The sequence below is a fragment of the Pezoporus wallicus genome, unplaced genomic scaffold (assembly GCF_028554395.1).
Source record: "Pezoporus wallicus isolate ANWC-B61680 ecotype Strahan unplaced genomic scaffold, APGP_CSIRO_Pwel_v1 contig_5069, whole genome shotgun sequence".
Classification (NCBI taxonomy): Eukaryota; Metazoa; Chordata; class Aves; order Psittaciformes; family Psittacidae; genus Pezoporus; species Pezoporus wallicus.
Genome location: NW_026642361.1, coordinates 8130776 through 8152472, shown reverse-complemented (window position 1 = coordinate 8152472; position 21697 = coordinate 8130776). Strand labels below are relative to the sequence as shown.

Below are 21697 nucleotides of genomic sequence, written 5' to 3'. Positions count from 1 at the left end.
AAAGCTGTGGCTGCCCCATCCCTGGAAGTGTTCAAAGCTAAGCAGAACAGGGCTTAGAGCAACCTGGTCTAGTGGAAGATGCCCCTGCCTCTGGCAGAGGGGTTGGAACTAGGTGGTCTTTAAGGTCCCTTCCAACCCAAACCATTCTATGATATTATTAGAGTAGAACATTGGCAATTTTAGCTAGAGAGAGAGGTTTGATGTATGTTTTTCTTAGAAATAGCGTTAAAGTAAGCACACTTTACTGCTCTGCTCCTCTGTTCCCTTGGGTATATGATCTGAGTGGAGCTGCGGGAGAGAGTCAGGCCTATTTTATCACATTGTTGTATAAACAGTTGCAATGGCACATCTGGAGAAGTGTCCCAGGACTGAGAACTGGGCACCAGTGCACAAGCTTCATAGGCTAATGCTGCCATCAGAATAAACATAGTTATTTACAATGGTTATTCCTACTAGTTAAAATAACCTTTCTTTCTTTCTTTCTACCCTTCATTTTCTTACCTTTGCTGTTTGGCAGGGTCTTCAGTGGTGAAAACTCTGATAGACTTGATCTGAGTATTACAGAAAGCATGTTATTATCCTCCATTAATTCTTTCACTATAAGTCTGCTTGTTCCCTCACCTTAGAGAGTATCTGATGTGTATACTTTGTATTAATCCTTAGCTGAGTAACAGCCAGGCAATTTCAGTCCTAAAGCTGTTCTGAATAACAATCCCCAGTTGTGAAGTGACTTTCATGGTTTAATCATGTAAATACTTGTATTGTGGTGCTGTTTAAAGGCTTCAGCTGGAAACCAATTCCCTTACGCTAGGCTCTGTATATATATAATGACATATGAGTAATGGGAGGGGAAAAAAAGGGACTTGAAATTCTTGTATCCAAGACCTTAGACGTAGAAATCTGGTTACTTGCTAGTATTCTGTTCCAGCATGGTGCACGTCTATTTATTTTCTGATATAGGCACATCAGCATATTGCTGCAGGGCAACATGAATATAAATTTGCAGCATCAGTTGTTCTGCAGTCACTATTGTGATGTCCCTACTGTCTGATAAGCATGAAGAGGGTTATTTGCTACTGAAAGAGTAAGTCAAAATACTTTGAGTTTAATCTGAATTAAGAATGAACCTCTGTTCATTTACTGTACAATGGGTAATACACAGCAGATAAACTAGAACAACTTGCTTTTCTGTTCTCTAAATTTACAGTTTGTCACCATTCCCCAAATGGCTGAATGCATGCAGCCTTCCAGTGTGAAAAGAACAGGATTTGGCTAAACAAGCCAAGACTGTATATTGCAATTTCTGTATGTTCATACTGTTTTGTCAGTCCTGGAACAGTACCAGCCAGACGTATTAGATAATCTTTAGCTGATTGTTCCCCCCACACCAGGGGTGTGGGATTGGGATAATTGTAGGTAAGTGGTTTTGTACAGTTCCTGTTCTACTTTCCATGCTATTCAAAATAGCTTTGAATACCTGTTTGTGCTACTGCACAGACTATTGAATATCATTATGGGAAAGGTGGGATTGCTATTTTTAGAAGTGCATGAGGGGTTTGGAAGGCTAAGTTAACTGGAAAAGTAGATGACTGCATGAAGACATGGATTATACATCTAAGCAGCAAGATGACGCCTTAAACTAAACTTATCAAAAGGATGCGTAACAGCTGTTTCAAGCTAGCAAAGATGAGACTGTATTTCATATATTACTATAAATACTGACTGAAAAGCTGTTTAGTGAAAAAAACAACACTGGCATTTTATTTACTTTGAAATCTTTCAGTTGTTTCAAGTTTAAGGTTCTTTGTGCTTGTTTTATAGTAGAATCTCCACACATTATTTTAATACTGTTCACATTTTTAAAGGAGGAGCTGATGCTTTTCTAAGCTTCAGGTCTGTTGCTGAGAAAATCCATTCTTTTTCAGGCACAGCGCTTATGCAAACGATGTGGTCAGGCCTGGAGAGCTGCAACTTTAGAAGGATGGAAATTGTACCATGATCCTAACATAAATGGAGGTACCTACTTCAAAGTGCATTTAAGACAGATGTAAAAACAGGGCTTTCTTTTAATACCTGTCTGTGGCAAAGAGAAACAGCTCTTTCCTTTCACCTGAAGAGCCTCTTTTGTATTTAAAATATTTATCATGTCTGTTGAACATATGAAAACAGAATATGAAATTACTTTAGTTGAAGGTGTGAGTTCACTTAAAGTGCAAAAGTCGCTTTCTTTTTGAAAATCAAGCATAATCATAAAGTAGTAGGTGTCTCAGAGGTCCAGACAGACTTTTTCTACCTCCATATAATATTTCGGTCTGTATTTTCTCAACACCTGACTTGTGCTACCTGCAAACATTTTGTTGCTTACAGGCTCAAAAGTTGGACACTGTATCCAGCTTCAGAAAAGTATAGTAAGACTAAAGTTCAGCAAACGTGAATGCAGGAAAAAGAGATGCTTTTAAAATACTTGAAATTTGTTAAGTTACCCTTCTCTTTGGTCTCAGGGTTCCTTGCACACTCTCCTATTTATAACACAGTACCTTGCTTCTCTCTATGCTGAGGACAGCAGGATTTAGCAAAGAATTTAAGACTGTGTCTAAGTGTTATACATAGCTGGATCTGGAAGGCATAATGCTTTCATGGTTTTCAAATCCTGATCTGTTTATCTGCATGCTCCATCAATGTCCTAGCCTTGTTTTGAGTAGTACCCGCCTAGCCTGCTGCTGTGTGAGGTTTAATTCATGCCTCATGCAGATGCATGCAGAATAGCAGCACTGAAGCAGTGACCTTTATTTGGAAGGTTGTATTCCTTAAGATGTAAAAATTATTTTTCTCCTTAGCTTTGTGTTTTCCAAATGTAAACACTGTAGATATGTTATGGTCAGAAACATTATTTTCTTCAAGACTAGATAACAACTAAGCTTTCAGGATGCTGTAACTTTTAAGTTGCGCGTTTACCAAACTTCCCAGAAAAGCTGCCTTGTGGTCCTTGTTGTTGAAAGCACTGAAAGGCTTTGGGAAAAGTTCCAAAGGGATTGAAATAGGGTTAGTAACAGAAAATAGGCTTTAGCTTCTTACTGCTTTCTCTTTCTTAATAGCACCCTTTTCTTCCTCCTTTTTTTCCTTAATCCTCCTTCACATGTAGGGGAAGAGCTCGAGCCTGTTCAAGGGAATCCATACAGGTGCATTTGGAAAATAAGTTGTTGGCGTATGGCTGAAGAGGTAAGATAATGCTGAGTTGCTTGATGTATTATTATTGTAAATTTGAACCTTTCTGAGCTCTGTAACATTCTAAGTAAACCTGCCCCCTCTGCCTATAGGACTTATAGTTAATGTTTCCAAGAGGACTTCTGAAATAATGTATTTCTGTCTGGCAGTGAGAAATCTGGATGATGAGCACCAGTTTTTCAGGCTTAGGAAATGTCTGGCTTTTTTTTATTCAGTTGAAAGTGAAACTGCTGATACTGGCTTTTGGCTTGACTTAATTGAATGGGAAAGGAAAACCATTGCTTTGTTTCCAGGTCAACATAAAGTTAACTTACAAGAAGATACCAGTGGAAAGATGCAAAGGGAAAGTCACCTGCTATTCTTATTTTGGCTCTGGATGTGTTCTGTGATTTTTCCAGCTTTTCTTGGAAAACTGCTAGCTGAAACATTTTGTAGTGGATTAATCTCTAATAAAATGTAAAGTGACAAGAAAACTTGCATGCTTTTAAAAGTTACATAGTGTTTTTAATGTTTATTTTAGGAGCAGTTTAATAGGTATGAGAGGGCAATCTATGCTGCACTGAGTGGAAACCTGAAACAGGTATGTCACACCTCCTGGCATTTTTTTATGTGTAACAGGGACATCATCAGAAATACTGCAATTACTGGTTATTGTACTTTTAAAGATCTAATAAAAAGGACAATAGCAAATATTGCTGCTTGAGTATATAATGTTCTTGTAGGATTGATGTGCATTAAATATACAATAGACTTGTCTTATTACTGCTAACTTCTAGTATGAGCAGTTCTAATGTTGTTTCAGTTATTTCCTAGTTAAGTATTATTTAAGAGCATTTATAGTCACTTTCCTGCTCGTGCACAGTATTCTTATAGATGAGTTGGCATATTAAAAAATTATTCTGTATCTGAATTTCATTATCAGTAGGCTGAGAAAGTTGGGGCTGTTCAGCCTGGAGAAGAGAAGGCTGCATGGAGACCTCATAGCAGCCTTCCAGTATCTGAAGGGGGCCTACAAGGATGCTGGAGAGGGACTCTTCATTAGGGACTGTACTGATAGAACAAGGGGTAACGGGTTAAAACTTAAACAGGGGAAGTTTAGATTGGATATAAGGAGGAAATTCTTTCCTGTTAGGGTGGTGAGGCACTGGAATGGGTTGCCCAGGGAGGTTGTGAATGCTCCATCCCTGGCAGTGTTCAAGGCCAGGTTGGACGAGGCCTTGGGTGATATGGTTTAGTGTGAGGTGTCCCTGCCCATGGCAGGGGGGTTGGAACTGGATGATCTTAAGGTCCTTTCCAACCCCAACTATTCCATGATTCTATATTCTGTACAATGCTCACTTTAGTTGTCTCTAGTTTTAATCCTCCAGATGTTTTTCTGCTTTTCCACTCCTAACTAGGGATTTTTAATCACTAATTTTAAAAACAATGAGGAATATTGCAGACTGTAATTAATTTTTTTTTGCTGTTAAAGTATCCCTGGTAGGCTCTTACTTGAGGAGTTTGATTTCCTACCACCAACACCTTCCATTGGTGTGATGTAGTAGAAATAAAGGCAATTCAGAAAATAAAAAGAAGGGGAATAAGGAATGTTTCCAGGTTTTATTCATTGACATTTAAAATTAATTCTTCTATAGACTTATAGAACAGAAGATACTTACCTTCACTGATATAAACAAATCAAGGAAGTAGAGCATTCTTCAGTGAAAGGGGGTTTTTGTTGCTTTGATGAAGGAAAAGGTGCTGTTCATGATGGTTATTAGTCTGCTTTGGTGCCCAGAAATCTGACCTTAAATTACAGTTACTCTGTTTGGATTCTGATAGTTCTCCATCTCTTGACAATTATTGCTCTGGTTTTTGAATCTGTAGCTTCTTCCAGTTTGCGATACCTGGGAAGATACTGTTTGGGCATATTTCAGGGTCATGGTGGATACTCTTGTTGAGCAGGAAATACGAACCTCAGTAATAACTGCAGAGGAGATGGAAGAGCTCCCTAGAGATTATTTAGAAACAAAGTAAGTTTTAAGTACAGTTATGAACCTACACTCAACAAAGGATGCTGTCTGATCTGGTTGGAATATTCAAGGTAATGTTTTTTTGTTTTTTCTCTCCTACTTTGAAGCTGGACTTCAGAAAAAGTTTTTGAGGAACTTCAAGCAACAGACAAAAAGGTACATAATAATTACACTGTCTCTCTTCACTGTTTACCATTTCTTACTATTCCCCAGGTGCTACTTTTACTACAGTATTTAACAAAATGCTCAAATATGCAGTGACTGATTTATTTTAGGTTTTCTACCTCTGTAATGTGTAATTTGTCAAATCAATTTTTCTGTATGCTGCCACCTTTTAACAATGAAGATACAGGTTTTGTTTTGCCCTGTGTCTGCCAGACTAGTTGTGTGTGCTAAAGAAAGAGCTGACTGTCAAGTGGTGTCAGCCATACAAAGCAGATTAAATCAGCTATTTAATACTTTGATAAAATGGGCAAAGATTGATTACACGCAGTTTTCTATATAGGAGTTTGGGTGCATATTTCAAAACAGGCCTTTCAAAATTTAAAAGCACATTTGCTTGAACATACTGTGTTTGTTATTTGTAACACCCAGGATACTTACTTCATTTAAGATTGAATATATAGCTTTTATGTTAATTTTGTAAAGATTAAATTGAAACTATACTTACTCTTATTTGACGGAATGGCCATAGGGCATTTATCACATTGCTAAGACAAGGGTGTGTTGAAAGACATCTTATAGATTGATGCAGTCAGCCACTGATACACCCAGCTGACTGCCTTTTTGGTGCAGTCCACCCCATACAGCAACTTTATATGTGCATTTGAGTTGTATTTCATGCATTAATTCCTCTACTGAGGAAAAAAATCTCTTCCTCCTTAAGTAAGTTTCAGGGGCATTTTCTTTAAGGATTTGTATACATTGTTGCTCCTTCTGTGACTTTTTACAGTCTGTTCTAGGTAACATCCTTATTTGTTCTCTTCAGAGCAAAAAAGCTCTGAAGGTACGTGTTGGATCTCTTCCATGGAATTTTAACTCCACAGATTTATATTCTGGTTCTTCTTTCAGTTTGTCAATATTCTTGTACTTTGACATTGAGATAGCAAGTGCCTTTTCTTCCGCTCTTTATGCAGAATACTCCTTGAAGTAGGATAGTTGTGTTTTTTTTCCCTAAGGAAACTTTGCTTTATTTAGAAGTTTGCTTTCTTCATACATTATGCCATAAGATTTTATTCAAAGTTTGAACTTTCTTTTTCTCTCCCCAGAGGGTTATAGAGGAGAACCAAGAACACTATCATGTGATTCAGAAATTCATTATCCTGGGAGATGTGGATGGTGAGGCTTTTTCTGAGTGATTCTTAAATGTCAATTGACTACATTATTTCTGGTGACCTTTCCAGAAACCTATATGTGAATGGATTTTAGAAGCACACAGTAGGCAAACTCCACCTAAACGCTAAGCTGCTTCTTTAACCAGGAGCTGCAGTTTGACATACAAGGTAGTTTTCAAAGAAGTCATGAAATCCTGTAAATGTGTCGGAAGGTAACAATAGTCCCACATATAACTGCTCCCAAGAAATACAAAATATATAGCAGATATTTAAGCCAAACAGATAAATCTTCCCCAAAACTGTTGTTGTTCTATTGGGCTTTTAGGGTAAATCACATTTCTTGAAAATAAATGCATAATTTTGGAATATTTCTTAGGTGTTTTTTTCCCTTGCTATGGCTAATACCCATGTTTCCTTGGTGGCTATAGGTTTGATGGAAGAATTCAGCAGATGGCTTTCCAAAGACAGAAGTGTGCTCCCAGGGCACCTCCTTCGATTCATGACGCATCTTATTCTGTTTTTCCGCACTTTGGGCATGCAAACTAAGGTAAGTTTCACTTGTATCTGATTTGTTGTCATAGCAGTAGCTAGTCTTTGAAGTAGAAATGCTTGTATGTAAATACTTAAACTGCATACAATGATGGTAAATTATTACCAGGCTGATGAGGAGCTGCATGGTTAAATAGTGTGTGTGTTGATTTTAGAGCCTAAATGCAACAGTCAGACTTAGAAAAGAGCATCCTCCTCCCCTCCAGTTCAGCTTAAAAATTGGATTAAAAAATGGATTCTGCTCCTAAACCCTTTACTGAGAAGGACCTGAGTCAAACTTCAGCATTAGGCTTATTCGTAGCAGCCAAGATGCTTTGAAGGGAACCCAATATTAGGTACAACTCCAAGGACTGTATATGGTACTGTAAGCTCATGAATGTTTTTGATTGAGGTAATTGGTACTAACTGAAACTCTCGTATTTTCTTAAAATATATACTCGGGATAGCCTACTAGCTACTTAGTTTATTTATGCTAAATATGCAGATGGATCACGTAGCTGTAATTACTGTTTTCTGATGCAATACAAAGTAATTAGAAGCTCACCTTTTCTACTATTTTAAAATTCAAAAGTACTTATGTATCAAAAATTTTGAGTGTAACCTATTGCAGCAAAAGAGGTGATTTAAGTACAGCTCTGAGTTAGTATTTTTCATGCCTCTTACTGTTGCTTCATTCCCCATGGAAATTTATTTTGAAGTCAGTTAACATTTAGGTAATTAGGAAGACCTTGTGTGTGTGTGTGTGTGTGTGTGTGTGTGTATATGTATGTATATGTTTTTAAGACGGACTCAAAATTTGACAGAGCAGGTCTTTTAAGCTAAAATATGGTAAAACTAGTCGCTTGTGCAGGTTTAACAGAGGGGACAGAAAAGGTGCAATTTGCTATGTAAATTGCGTTGTTAGATTGTGAGTAACTGCTGATTACTGCTTCTACCATTTTGGAGTGGGTGAATTTACTGGAAGATTACTCCACCAACCCTCAGGACCTCAGAGGGAAGAGGTAGTTGTGCAAGCTTTTCTGATGTTCCTTATTTGATGTTCATGTACAATTCGTACAGGCATATGCTTAGATGAAGATCCGTCATTTGCAAATATAAAACTAAAATGACAGTTGTTCACAGTAACAAACACTTGTTCAGCTAATGCAGTCTCAGGTGCTCAGACTATACTTTGGGTTATTACAAATGAGCCAGGTGACATTTATACCCTGTACGTCAGAACATTAGGATTTTCTGTAATGCAGCATGTGTGAATGACACTGCAGTAGGTTTCTGTTCACCTGACATTTTAGTCATTAATAAAAAAATGAAAATATCGTAAAATGGGAAGATTTTAAAAACAGTTTTAAAAGTAACTTTCCAGTTAGACCAAAAACTGTATGATCCAGTTGCTGAAAAAGAAAGTATTTGGAACACTGTATCTTTGAATCAGAAGACATATTCTTTTTAATCACTGTCTGAGAGAAGCAGTTCTTCCATCTGAGCCTCTAGTAGATTACTGAAGCAGGGTTTAGCAAGTAACTTTGTGTCTGTGTAATAGTACTGCAGAGTATCTTATACATACACACACACACACACACACACACACACACACACACACATTATCTGATTTAAAATTGAATTTGTATTTCTTTGCAATAAGGAGGAAGTTTCTGTTGAAGTCCTGAAGACCTACATTCAGGTAAGCTTTCAGAAATCTACTTTGCTTTCTCTAATGTAATTTAGCAGTAAAGGAGGAGGAAAAGGAGACTTAAGGTTACAGGATGGAGAGAGCTATGACGCAGATAGTGCTCTCTTCTCCAGGAGATAAATGGAAGCTTGCCTAATACGCAGTTTCTGTCAGTAGTGCTTAAATAAGAGACTATTTATTGATCTTTGCTTCGAAGCTCAGATGTGGAAGCTACCTATAGCAGAACAAACTAACCAGAAATTTGTCCCACATTTATGTTTTCACACAAGTGAAGAGCACTTCTGGGCTTACACAGAGGAATATAGTATATATTTCTAAATGTTCGCTTCTTACTCTGCAGCGGATGATATCTGAGAAGCTCACAGATTTAATAGCGTTTTATGTAAGCCACTTACCCCCAGAGCTAGCTGTTGCTCAGTATGCTTTATTTCTTGAAGATGTTACTGACAGTGATCAACGCCACCACTGCCTTGAATTAGCAAAAGATGCAGGTGAGACATGCTGATATTCCAATTATCATTTCATATCCTGTCTTATTTTGTCTTTTAGTAGTTTTTAATGCAAGACCTAGCCATGAAGATGGTATTGTTTCCTTCCTGTGCCTCTTCATTTTTTCAATTAAATTAAATGAATTTGCTTAATCGCTTCTTCAAATTAGGTATATTGTGGTTTTTAACTAACATGGAACTGCAGTTCCTTTTCTGAATTAAACTAAATCTTGCTTTGGTTTCTGGATTATGTCCAAACCCAGCTGCCTTTCTCCAATACATGCTCTGAAGCTGGACATGATCGTATTATTTCAGAAAACTGATAATGAAAATACATACCAGTTTGTGGATTTAGGAAGGTTATAAGTATCTTAAATTTTTTGTCCTATTTGTAGTGCTCTTTTTCAGCCGTTGGTTGCATTAATGGTACCTTCCTGCCAGGCCTGTACGTCAGACTAAAAGGTGAAGCAGCACACTGTCCATTGGTTTACAATGCCTCTGTGCCACTCACAATTCACAAAGAAATAGATTTAGTGCAGACTTCATTGTCTAACTTTCCTTCAATTATTTTTGAGCCATTTGCTTTTAGTAACTTGGCTAAGGCCTAAAAAATAAAACATCCTGCTTAAGCATCTGAAAAAGAACTGTTCTGAGCTTTCCCTGGTACAGTCCTGTCAAATCAGTCTTGCCATCAGAATTGTGGGAATCAGTGGTCTTAGCAAATACATCTAGATCCTGCTGTCCACACAGACTGAAAAATCTATTTGTCTTGTTCTTTTTCCCATGTTAGATGTTCTCTGTTACCTCAAATACCATTCTTCTAAGATGTCTGCAATAAATTGCATATCTCTAAAGCTTATCATTTAATCTGATGATTTATGAACAGATTGATAAGAATTCCTAGCAGTAAGGAATAAGATAAAGTCTGAAATTCATTTTGTGGCAAGTTTAAATTCTTGATTGCTCTTACATAATTTTCTCTCTTAACCCAGGTCTGGATGTTGCAACCATAACAAAAACGGTCGTTGAAAATATCCGCAAGAAGGATGCTGGTGAATTCAGTCACCATGACCATACGTTAGATACAGGCACAACAGAGGTGAGTGTACTTCATAGGGCAGATGTTTCAGTTTGCCACCAACCACAGAGTCTTTTTTACTATATATGATCTGTATCTGTCTTTTGATTGTATCTATCATTTTGGTGGAAATTGCCTTGAAAAAGCCTGAGAGGGAAATGCACTTTCCATGTGACCAAGTGAGGAGTTGGATTGCACAAATCCATAACTCCTGTTTCTGTATCTCCTTGATCTTCTGGGCTGTGGTGTGTGTTGCTCAGCAGCATGTCTGTGTGCAAACAGCATGCTGCTAAAAGCCCCTGAAATGACTGTAACAAAGTTGTAGCTGAGAGTAGGGTATTGTAGCTTCTGAGAATTATGAGGATTAATGCTTTGGATCTCTGATATACCTTATTATGTGCTTAAGTGACATTCTAGATATGACGACTTGTAACAGCAAGTAGTGATGGGATGAGGAGGAATGTCTTTAAACTGAAAGAGGGTAGATTTACATTAGACATTAAGAAGAAATTCTTTACTCTGGGGGTGCTGAGTCACTGGCACAGCTTGCCCAGAGAACCTGTGGCTGCCCCATCCCTGGCAGTGTTCAAGGCCAGGTTGGACACAGGGGCTTGGAGCGACCTGGTCTAGTGAAAGGTGTCCCAGCCCATGGCTGAGGAGCTGGAACTGGATGATCTTTAAGGTCCCTTCCAAACCAAACCATTCTGTGCTTCTATGACTGCCTTTATTGATGGTTTCCTTGTCATCACTGCTGTGTTGGTTGGATCCAACTCAGTACTTCAGTGGCAGTGAGGTACTGTTAATACCTCGCATTCAAAGTACTGTTTAGAAAGCAGCTGATGGTTTGTAAAGTTGTGGTGTTTTTTTTGCTGTTCAGTACAATGTTTAAACTCTCTAAGCCAAACAGACAGTTTATCTAACAGGAGAATTGGAGAACTGTGTTTGCAGGCTGATGGCACCTCTGAATATTTAGCATTAAGGCTAAAATTTAGCTATTTAGCACTAAGGCTCCATAAAGTGTGTTTGTGCAGTGCATTCATATTAAAATTTGAGGAAGATGCATGATAATTCATAAAATTTTTTGAGAGTTGATGCTCATCCATTGGTCTGAATATCTTGGGAATGCTTAAAAATGGATTTTTGAATTCTTCCAGATTGCAGAGATTGTTTCCTAAGCTTTAGAATCAAAAGTTGTGAATAAAGCAATCTTTGTTAGTATGCCATAATGCTATCCTATGCATTGGATGCATGTCTAGATGCATGCCTAGAATCTTGTGTATTTCTTTAATATGTCTAACAACAGGTGTGTGCTTGAAATGTGACTGAATCTGTATGTTGGGTTTTTTATAGGCGGATCGGCTGAAAATCGATGTAATTGACTGGCTCGTATTCGATCCTGCACAGAGGGCAGAAGCACTTAAGCAAAGCAATGCAATCATGAGGAAGTTCTTGGGTACTAAACTTCACAAATATTGTAGACTTTCTAAATGCTGGTTTTGTGCTCATTGGCTCTTGGCACTCCATTTGATATAACATCCAATCTAGTAATTAAAAAGCATGGGTTTGCCAGTACTGAAATTGCAAAGCTGTTGATACACGGTTCACATTCTCATAGCATCCAAGAAACATGAAGCTGCAAAAGATGTGTTCGTGAAGATTCCCCAAGACTCTATAGCAGAAATATATAACCAATGGGAAGAGCACGGAATGGATACTCCACTTCCAGCTGAAGATGACAATGCTATACGGGAACATTTATGTATTCGGGCATATTTGGTGAGTTTCAGATACGCTGTATTCCAAGTTATAACATAGAGATAATGGTGGCTTTGCCTTGGTGGTGAAACTTCAAGGTTTGTCCATTTGATTTAACTTCTGATTCCTGGATGCCCTATAGCTATGCATTTAATAACATTTTGTAATTCTGTGAGCCAAAAATGTCCTAACACTGTTTCCAATGCAATCCAGGAAGCCCACGAAACCTTTAACGAATGGTTTAAACACATGAACTCGGCTCCCCAGAAGCCGTCTTTGTTACCACAAGCAAATTTCACTGAAAAAGTGGCCCATGAACATAAAGAAAAGAAGTATGAGGTAAGTAAAAATTGAAGTTGTTTGCTATAAACATTTATGTTCTTGCTTAGGAAGCAGTCTTAGTTTAGTAGAACAGAGTAGAAGACTGTTAATTCAGATTGCTTAAGAACTCTATTATAACTTACTCTGTTTTTCTGTGTCAGCCACTGGCTGAAGATGCCAATTTGGAGTTCTGCTGGCTGTTGCATGCTGGGTGAAGAGTCTGTGTTAAAATAGCCTTGGAAATTATCCTGTTCTGCAGTAGTTTATTTTTTGTTTTTTTGCCAGATGGATTATGGTATTTGGAAAGGCCTCTTGGATGCTCTTACAGCTGATGTGAAAGAGAAAATGTACAATGTATTGCTGTTTGTGGACGGAGGATGGATGGTTGATGTCAGAGAGGTAAAATGAATTCTTGTATCATAGCACAGGTTGCACCCAGCTGTACCTTTGTCACCTTTAGCTTGATGTTAGGCTCTTTAACTCATTCTGGCCTTGCTGTGACCCATTATGGATTGCTTCCCCTTCAGTTACTGTATAAATCAATCTGTCAGTGCAGCCTAGGCTGGTTAGTCCACTTTCTTGCCTCTAACGCTATTCCTCATGTGGTTTTGCCAAGTTGCCTTTTAGAGGTGACGTTCATAATACTAATGTAATAATTTGCTGTGATAAGGATGCCGAGGACGACCCTGAAAGAATACACCAGATGATTTTGCTGCGAAAGCTGTGCCTGCCTATGATGTGCTTTTTGCTGCACACCGTGTTACACAGTACTGGGCAGTACCAGGAGTGCCTGCGGCTGGCTGACATGGTCGCTTCTGAGCGACACAAGCTTTACACGGTGAGTTAAGGAGCTGCAGGCAGCTTGGCTCTGTGGGTTGACTGTGGGAAAAGCTATATGAAGAGGAAGATGCCATATGTTCCTTAGCATCAGAAGTTTCTTTATCTTTTCCCATTCACTGCAGTAGTAAAGGGTTTTCTGGTATCCTGACTTAAGGAGTTAACTTTGAAATGCTGAAGATGCCACCACTGTTTTGACAAGCAGCAATTCTGAGTTACTAATTTTTTATGAGTTTAACAGATGGACTTTTGTGATCTTACAGGTCTTTTCCAACCTAAACAATTCTGTGATTCTAAGTTGAACTGCAGAATTATGACTGACTTTTTTTCTTTTCTTTTTCGTTCCCATTACGTCTCAGAACATTGTATAAGCAGGTTTTGCTTTGGAGCACTTGGTTTACCCCAAACCTTCTTTCCTTCCAAAACCTTGAGAAACAGCCCCAAAAAAACTCTTATCACAAAAATAGCCCAAAACCAAAGCCAACCAAAACAAACCCCAGATAAAACTAAACCACAGCACGCCCCTACAAAACAAAACAAGGATTGGAAGTCTGAGAAGAAACATCAAAGCTAAGAAAAATACTGTGATGCATTTGCCTGGATGGGCTTAAAATCTCTGCCAGCAATAACATGGAAATTAAACTTGGCTGTTTACCAGTAATTGCTGTAACAGTTATGAGACAGAGCTATCTTGAGACTACCTTCAGGTCTGGGGTGTTGCTGCTAATCCTTTACTAAATGCTGTTCTGAAATGTCTGATGTTCACACTGTCTTAAATAGAAAGAAAAAAAATAGTAACTTAATGAGCCATCATTTCCTTTGATATCGATGCTTTTCATTGTGAATAAATATAACTTCCTTATGGTTTCTTTTTATTAGGTATTTTCAAAAGATGAACTCCGAAAACTTCTACTGAAGCTGAGGGAATCTTCTCTGATGCTTCTGGACCAAGATCTTGATCCTTTGGGATATGAAATTCAGGCATAAGATATCATGAGATACTTGCAAAAACTTCTGAACATGGACATTCTGTTTATTAAAAACTGGTCTGATCTTGGGGGGGGGGGGCAATGGATTCATCCTCAGATTTCAACTTGAAAAACTCTGATCAACTTCAGAGATGATGTTTGTTACACAACCTTGTTTCATAATAATTTCTTTTTTTCTAATAAAAGTGCTTCACAAACAGAATGTTTGTTCACTAATTTAAATGTCATTATATAAACACAGTGATTGTATGAACCTCCTTAACCTCTTTGCCATAACCAAAGAGCTGCCTGTGGACTGGAAACACTACTTTGCAGGAGAATGTGCAAGGGTGCAGGGGAGAGGCAAGTGAGACTGCCACAGCGTTACGCGTGGAACGCAGACAAAAGGGGGCTGGAAGAAAGAGCCAAAGCGGAGGGCTGCTGCCAGAACTGTTCCTTACGTACTCTTGTGTAGCTGCCAAAACGTTGCTGTAATCGTCATCAGGAGAGGTGATCGCACCTTGAAACTCCCAAGTTTGAGATACCGTGATTTTCTTAAAAAACTCCTCCTGCCCGTTTACACCTTTAGCTGCTTCTCCCTTAAGTGCAGAGCGCAGAGGATGCAGCCGCAGCTCACTCAGACAAGGGCTGCAGCTCCTGCACCCAGTCTGTGCCTTCAGCCACTTGCCGAAGAACGTGATTTGTGCTGTACCTGTACTTTTACGCGTGTTTACAGAAACTCCCACTCCGGTCGCTCAGCGTTGCTTGCCCCTTGGCGAGAGAGTGAGTTTCTGCCCGCTGCTGGGCAGCAACACCGCCGGGGGGAAGCCGGTGGCTTTCCGGCCTGGTGCGCGCTCTCGCTGTGCCTCCGGCTGCTGCCAGGGGGCCGCCCCCCGCCAGGTCACTCCCGCGATCGGGCGGAGCCGCTGGATCCACAGCTCCGCCCCCGGGGCCGTGCCGTGCCGGGGCGGGTGCCGCCACCGGAAGGCACGATCCCACGTGTCCCGGCGGAGGCGGGCGCCCGGTGCCGGGCGGAGGGCGGCCGGCGGGCTGCCTGAGGCGCTGCTGCTGCCCGGCGCCCAGCGGGGACGCCATGGGTTGGCTGCCGGCGCAGGGCCGTCTGGCGGCGGGTCTGCTGGTGAACCTGGCCGCCTCCATCTGCATCGTGTTCCTGAACAAGTGGCTGTACGTGCGGCTGGGCTTCCCCAACCTCAGCCTCACCCTGGTGCACTTCGCCATCACCTGGCTCGGCCTTTACCTGTGCCAAGCGCTCGGCGCCTTCTCCCCTAAGAGCCTGCAGCCCTCGCAGGTGCTGCCTTTGGCCCTCAGCTTCTGCGGCTTCGTCGTCTTCACCAACCTCTCCCTGCAGAGCAACACCATCGGTACCTACCAGCTGGCCAAGGCCATGACCACGCCGGTCATCGTGGTCATACAGACCTTGGCTTACGGCAAGACCTTTCCTCTCCGTATCAAGCTCACCTTGGTGAGGAAGCGGCAGGGGAGAGGGGAATGGCTGCTGCCCTCGCGCGTCGCCTCAGGCAATGGCTTTAACCCCGCCTGTCCCCGTCTCCACAGGTCCCCATCACGCTGGGCGTCTTCCTCAACTCCTACTACGACGTGAAGTTCAACGTCCTCGGGATGGCGTTCGCCACCATGGGCGTCCTGGTGACCTCCCTCTATCAAGTGGTGGGTAATGGCGGGAAGCAGAGGTGGGAGCGTTGTGGTGGCTGGTCTTCGAGGTGCTGACCCTCTGGGTTAGGTCGCGTTTAAACGGTGGGTTGCCATATGGAAAACCCCCCATACTCCTTTATATATGCATACATATATATATACACATACTATTCATAAGTAATTTGTACTATTTTAAGGTAAATTCTTCAAGGAATTGGTAGTCCTCACTGCTAAAATTGGGGTGTCATCTTCAATGTGGTCATGAGTATATTTTCAAGGGCTGAAGATGGCTTTATCAGTAAAACTCTGTTTTTCTAGAGAGGACAGATTTTCTCCTTGCTGAAGCCAGTGCCTTGTGTTTGAGCCTTTCCCTAGAAAGGGCATTTACCACTCCTGTTTATGCCGCGGTTTATCACTCAACTCTTTGCATTTTGTGAGCATCCTTCCTCAGTTTTGACTATACACAGTCTAAGGTGGATTTGTAGAGGGTGAATTAATATACATGCACAGTATAACCTTTCTGGCTGGTTATGGCTGTAAAATAGGTATGTCCGAGGACTGCCTTAGCCCTTTCCACTGTAACATCAAGACCAGCTCATTATAAGCTATGACTTTGTCTCCTGTCATGTTGATGTGATGCTCATCATGAATTTTAACATTAATTTCTTTGTAACAGGTGTACTGTGCTCCAAGAACAGTGATGCTCTTTGACCTGTAGCATGCAAGATGATAAATAATGGTCTCTTGTCCTGTTTAGGCGGAGGAGGAGGAGAGAGATGATGCATAATAACTTTAAGTGATGGGGTGTGTGCTAGAGGAGCAAGAGTACCTGAGTGAAATTATTCTGGCTTTTGTTTTTTTTTAACTTAGCAGGTTTATATGCTGGAATCCATGTTACTAATTAATGTGAGTTATGGAGTATTAAACATTCTTCAGTGCAATACAAAAATGCATCTTTTTGGCTGTACCATCCATCTTCACAGATAACCTAATAGCTCTTAAAGCATGTTACATTGAAAGTCCAAATTATAGTCAATATTGAAATGAAATCCAGTAAATTTGGAACATGCTGGTAAAAGAAAAACGTTTACTGGTTTTGTTAGCTTGTGCATGGAGAAGAAAGGGGCAAAAAGCAGATCTCTGCTTAGGCAAAGGTGCTTAGCTCCATCATAGACAGGATCTGGAATTTGTCTTGAACTGGTCTTTTTTTCCAAGCTCTGCTACTTTTTTTGTTCTTCATTAAGAACAGCACTTTCTCGCGTGGCTTGTGTGCTTGCAAGAGACAAAGACATGGGCCTCCAGTTAGTCAAAGGCAGAAGATGATGCGCGATAACCTGTTCGTGTAGTATTGCCCCCATGAGATCCTTTCTGTGTTAGTAGCCAGTTTGCTTTTGCTCAAGTTTACAATTGATGATTTGGTTTTGTTTTTTTTTTTCCCTTGTGCATAACAGCTTTCTCTTTTGGTTTCAGTGGGTAGGAGCTAAGCAGCATGAGTTGCAGGTAAACTCTATGCAGTTGCTGTACTATCAGGCACCAATGTCCTCAGCTATGTTGTTGTTCATCATACCCTTCTTTGAGCCAGTCTTTGGTGAAGGGGGAATATTTGGGCCCTGGACGCTTTCTGCTGTGGTAAGACTTTTATTGACGTTATTTAAATATAAATAGTCATCACTGATGTAGCTAAATTTGGCAGTCAGATCTGTTTCTTTGTGAAACAGATTTTTCTACAGTCATTGACTATGATGAGATGAGGGGGGCATGTGAAAGAATAAAAACATCGTTGTGTCTGCCCCACTTCCTCCCAGAGGAGTCTGTCTGACAATCAATTTACCTCCTTATTCTTGTTTCTGTTTAGAGGGCATCTGAGCAACAGGAAAATCTGACAAAATCCAGAAGCTTCCCTTAGTGTATTAAATTAAAACTATGTAAGTGCCCTAGTTTCAGCTCTTACTGTCCACTCAGAAAAGAAATGAGCATGCTCACTTTGACACTCTCAACTCCTCTTGTGTGGAAAGATGCCAGGGTTGGTTGTTCTCTAGGATTGCTGGTTTATTTTCACCACGGCAACTATGATTTCTCTCTATCCTTCCGTCCAGAAAAAGAGCCAATGGCACATTCATACCACTGCTGATTGTGCTGCTCAGTGATGGGACCTTTCTTGTAGCGCTGCAGTTTATGAATGGGATAGCAAGTATTCACAGGGATAAAACTGGATGTTTTTAATAATAGCTTTTAGTGTGACCATAGGTAAAAACCTTGTCTGAAAGGCAAAGCCTATGACCTCTGTGTGTATGAGTAGCCAGACTTTCCAAATCATTCTTCAAGTGATTCTAAATTGCTGAGAGTGAAGGAGAAAAGGCTTGTGGTTCTATAAGGATATATTTATGGACATCATACCCTGAGCTACTTATACACATCACCAGTGTCTGTACTGATCTGAAGTTGTTCCTATTTTTGTTCCCCATATGTTTTTCTTGCCTGATACTTTGCATCTGAAAGTAAAGGAAACTAAATAAATAACCTGGAATGTATCTACAAATGGCCAAAAGTGTGTCAGATTACTGACCGTGTCTGTTAATCCACAGATAATGGTACTGCTGTCCGGAGTAATAGCCTTTATGGTAAACTTGTCCATTTACTGGATCATTGGGAATACGTCACCTGTCACGTATCCTTTGTGCCATTAGTTGTTTCTCCTGTTTCCAGATGAATTATGTTATCATTCATTTGGGCTGATTTACTGTGGGAAGAGTGGTCACCTGCTTGCTTTATCTTAAAAGGTGAAGCTGGAAAAGCATGTTCATGTTTCAGTGTATTTAATTTCTCTGTATAGATAATGGTGGTTAACTTACTGACGTGACCTTCACACCTACAAAGAATATTCACCCACACTTCTTGAGGAAGTGTTGGCATGTCAGTTGTCATGTACAGTGGTCGGAAGGCCTTAGATGGAGGGTAATTCTTAGAGTTGCAGAGACACAGTGAAGTGGCATGAGTTGAAGTCAAGGTGACATACCATTGCTTGTCGTGGATGTAGTTACTGACATTCCCAAGTGTTTCTTTTTGCAAAAAGCAGTACTGCTATTTGCTGTTATCCTTAACAGATGTCTAGATATAACATGTTTGGACATTTCAAGTTCTGCATCACCCTCCTGGGAGGGTGCCTCTTGTTTAAGGATCCACTGTCTGTTAATCAAGGCCTTGGGATTCTGTGCACGTTGTTGGGCATTTTAGCTTACACCCACTTCAAGCTCAGCGAGCAGGAAAGCAGTAAGAGTAAATTGGCTCAGCGTCCATAAAGCAAGGGCTTCTGGAGCTTAATAATGTTGTGAAGGAAGACAAGTATTTAAATATGCATTGATTCCAGAGTGTGGAAAAGATGCCTTGTTTGTGTGCATCTGTGGTTTTAGTTTAACCACCAGGATCGTTGTTCTGTAACAAACCCAAACAAAGTCAATTCTGTAAAATGCTGGGGTTTGCCACCTCAGTCCGTCCTGTCATTTTCATTCAATTAAAATGGTAAAACAGAAAAAGGCACACTTCAAATTGCTGTGGAAATTGTACTGAGCTAATTATATTTTTTGCATACCAAATGAGATCATGACGTCTACAGTTATAATACAGAGGGAGAAAAAAAAGAAAAGGAATCCTGTCTTTGTGATCGTGCCAGTATTGCTGTTGTGAAGAGACTTGGAGGCGCTTTTACACAGATGTTCTGGTACGTAGCGATGCTTCCTCCTTTTTGTCTGGTGAGTGATGAAGAGGAAACAGACTTTGTTCAGTAGGTCTAAAAAAGGCCGCCAAGCTCATTCCTGTTCTTTGTATGCTTTCTTATCTATGCTTGGCTTCAACACATTGATAGATTTTTGGCTGAGGAAGCTAGATAAAATTACAGGTAGAGAGAGACCAGAAGAGACACTGGAAAACTTGAAGCCACAGGTCAACCTACAGAAAAGTAGGAAATTGGATCTAAACAGTTCATCTTAATTTTTTTTCCTCTGGTCTGTCAGGACACTAATGAAGTCATTCATGTTCTAGATAATTCTGTCACTGCTTTTCACTTTTCTCTGTACCAAACCCAGGGCTTTACATGAGGTCTTGTAAATGCTCGTGAGCTTAATGAACTCCCTGATTTTGTGGGAATAATCAAACATTTTGCAGCTCTTGCTCGCAGACACCCATGCTGAATGTATTCTTGGAGAAATCTTCAGAATGGTCATGCCATCTGCAGTGGACATGAGGGCTGCCAGTGCTCTCTCCCTCTTCAACCCTAGCTCACTGCTGCACCTTCCCCAGGAGTTACTTGGACCTGCAAGTCCAAGTTCTGCAGCTTGGCCTGTTGTCCTTGTTCCGGGAGCACAAGCAGTGTATCAGAGCAAGTGAAGAGTGTGATGTGGGACCTGCTCCTGCTCTAATTCAGGAATGCTTTGAAAATTATTTTATGACAGTATCAAGCACTGATTTTGACAAGGGGGAAGGAGGAAGTTGAGTGCTGTTCTATTTAAAAAGAGACAGAAAAAATAACAGCTTTCAGTAAATCTGGTGAGAACATACGTTCACTAGATTTGCAGGGTTAGAATTTATTTGCAGCATCTTAACATTTTGAGGTTCGTTTTATCTTCATCTACCTCTAGCAGATTTAAAGAGGGGAATTTCATGAACAAAAGCAGGTATTTAAGTTTTTCAACCACTGACAGAAATGATATTAAGTTCCTCTAAGCTTTTACAATAAAGGTAACAAGTCTTTGTGTAGGAAAGAATGCAGGTCTTCTCAAGCCTATAAATTATTTATTCTGTTACAGAGTTCTTGATTTAAGAAAAAGTTCTTTCTCTGTGTAACCTAAGTTTATACTGTAATACTTTGTCATTTCAGAGTTAGAAATACCTGAATAATTTTACATCTTTACCAACTGTGTCTTGGACATTGTACTGGTTCAAGGTTAATATTTTGTACATGTTTTTATAAATCTGTATCATTAGTTTAAATGGAGTACTGAAAGATGTGCTCATAAAGCCAATCTCTGGATGCATATCCTTCAGTACATACACTGAGAAAGCCATTTGCATTATTTTGTGCTGTGCACAAGTTCTTCTAAAATGTAGATAGACCACAAAGACTTACAGTTAGCAAACAACTGAATTAGAAGCCTGTGTGACAACAGTACTTGGGATGAGAGTGACGTAAATGTGTAGAAAGTGTTAGAATGAACAAAGCAATTGTGTCTGAAAATATAAAAGAATCCTTAAAGAGGGGAGCAGAGCTGCAGGAGAAAGTTACCAGTATCATTATACATTATAAATGCAGTCTGTTGCTGGAGTGTGTAAGTTGTGGAGGTCACTCAAGTGATGTGACTTTTTTTCATACGTTCAAGGAGTCTCTTTTGAGATTTACCTGTTGTATCTAACAAATAAAGTATCTTGAACTTTGTCATATGGTTCCAAATATGAAATCCAGAAGGCATGTGTAATTGTGGGATGAATAGATCTTTGTATGTATTGTTTCTTTGGATACCATGTGTTAGGTGGGAATAAATTTTTCACTCATTTGACTGATACGTGCTTATTGCAGGGGAGAACAGTTTTTCTTGTCATTTTCCATGTTTTGCTTGAATTGCATATGCCTTGGGGAGGGGTGTCTATGTGTGTATATAAGACAAAATGGTGCTACTTGGAATTCTGTCTGTATTTCAATGAGTTTGCATGTTTTGGGGCTGAACATACGCACTAATGAGGGAATTTTTAAATCCTGAGGTACAACTGGAGTCTCAA

The 21697-nt window shown here is 40.0% G+C and overlaps 2 protein-coding genes across 2 annotated transcripts in view; both read left to right on the top strand.

Annotated features, from left to right (window-relative positions):
- NUP107 (nucleoporin 107) overlaps positions 1 to 14326 on the top strand; it is a 29828-nt gene extending 15502 nt beyond the window's left edge. The window contains exons 13-28 of the mRNA XM_057429519.1: positions 1926 to 2016; positions 3143 to 3219; positions 3746 to 3805; positions 5092 to 5237; positions 5345 to 5393; positions 6506 to 6575; positions 7000 to 7118; positions 8763 to 8801; positions 9151 to 9301; positions 10291 to 10397; positions 11727 to 11829; positions 11992 to 12152; positions 12345 to 12470; positions 12738 to 12851; positions 13123 to 13290; positions 14169 to 14326. Of these exons, the coding sequence (XP_057285502.1) occupies positions 1926 to 2016; positions 3143 to 3219; positions 3746 to 3805; positions 5092 to 5237; positions 5345 to 5393; positions 6506 to 6575; positions 7000 to 7118; positions 8763 to 8801; positions 9151 to 9301; positions 10291 to 10397; positions 11727 to 11829; positions 11992 to 12152; positions 12345 to 12470; positions 12738 to 12851; positions 13123 to 13290; positions 14169 to 14276 (1689 nt within the window). The 3' untranslated portion in view covers positions 14277 to 14326. The remainder of the gene's footprint in view (positions 1 to 1925; positions 2017 to 3142; positions 3220 to 3745; positions 3806 to 5091; positions 5238 to 5344; positions 5394 to 6505; positions 6576 to 6999; positions 7119 to 8762; positions 8802 to 9150; positions 9302 to 10290; positions 10398 to 11726; positions 11830 to 11991; positions 12153 to 12344; positions 12471 to 12737; positions 12852 to 13122; positions 13291 to 14168) is intronic.
- Positions 14327 to 15255: 929 nt separating this feature from the next.
- SLC35E3 (solute carrier family 35 member E3) lies at positions 15256 to 21477 on the top strand. The gene is made up of 5 exons (XM_057429539.1): positions 15256 to 15740; positions 15833 to 15943; positions 17399 to 17557; positions 18514 to 18596; positions 19041 to 21477. Exons 1-5 carry the CDS (start codon positions 15351 to 15353, stop codon positions 19225 to 19227), a joined length of 930 nt encoding a protein of 309 aa, XP_057285522.1. The 5' UTR covers positions 15256 to 15350; the 3' UTR covers positions 19228 to 21477.
- The last annotated feature ends 220 nt before the right edge of the window (positions 21478 to 21697 follow it).

Coding starts and splice junctions, on each gene's coding strand:
- SLC35E3 (XM_057429539.1), top strand. CDS start 15,351: ATGGGTTGGCTGCCGGCGCAGGGCCGTCTGGCGGCGGGTCTGCTGGTG. Junction 17,558..18,513: donor CCTGGACGCTTTCTGCTGTG/GTAAGACTTTTA, acceptor GTTAATCCACAG/ATAATGGTACTGCTGTCCGG. Junction 18,597..19,040: donor GGGAATACGTCACCTGTCAC/GTATCCTTTGTG, acceptor ACAGATGTCTAG/ATATAACATGTTTGGACATT.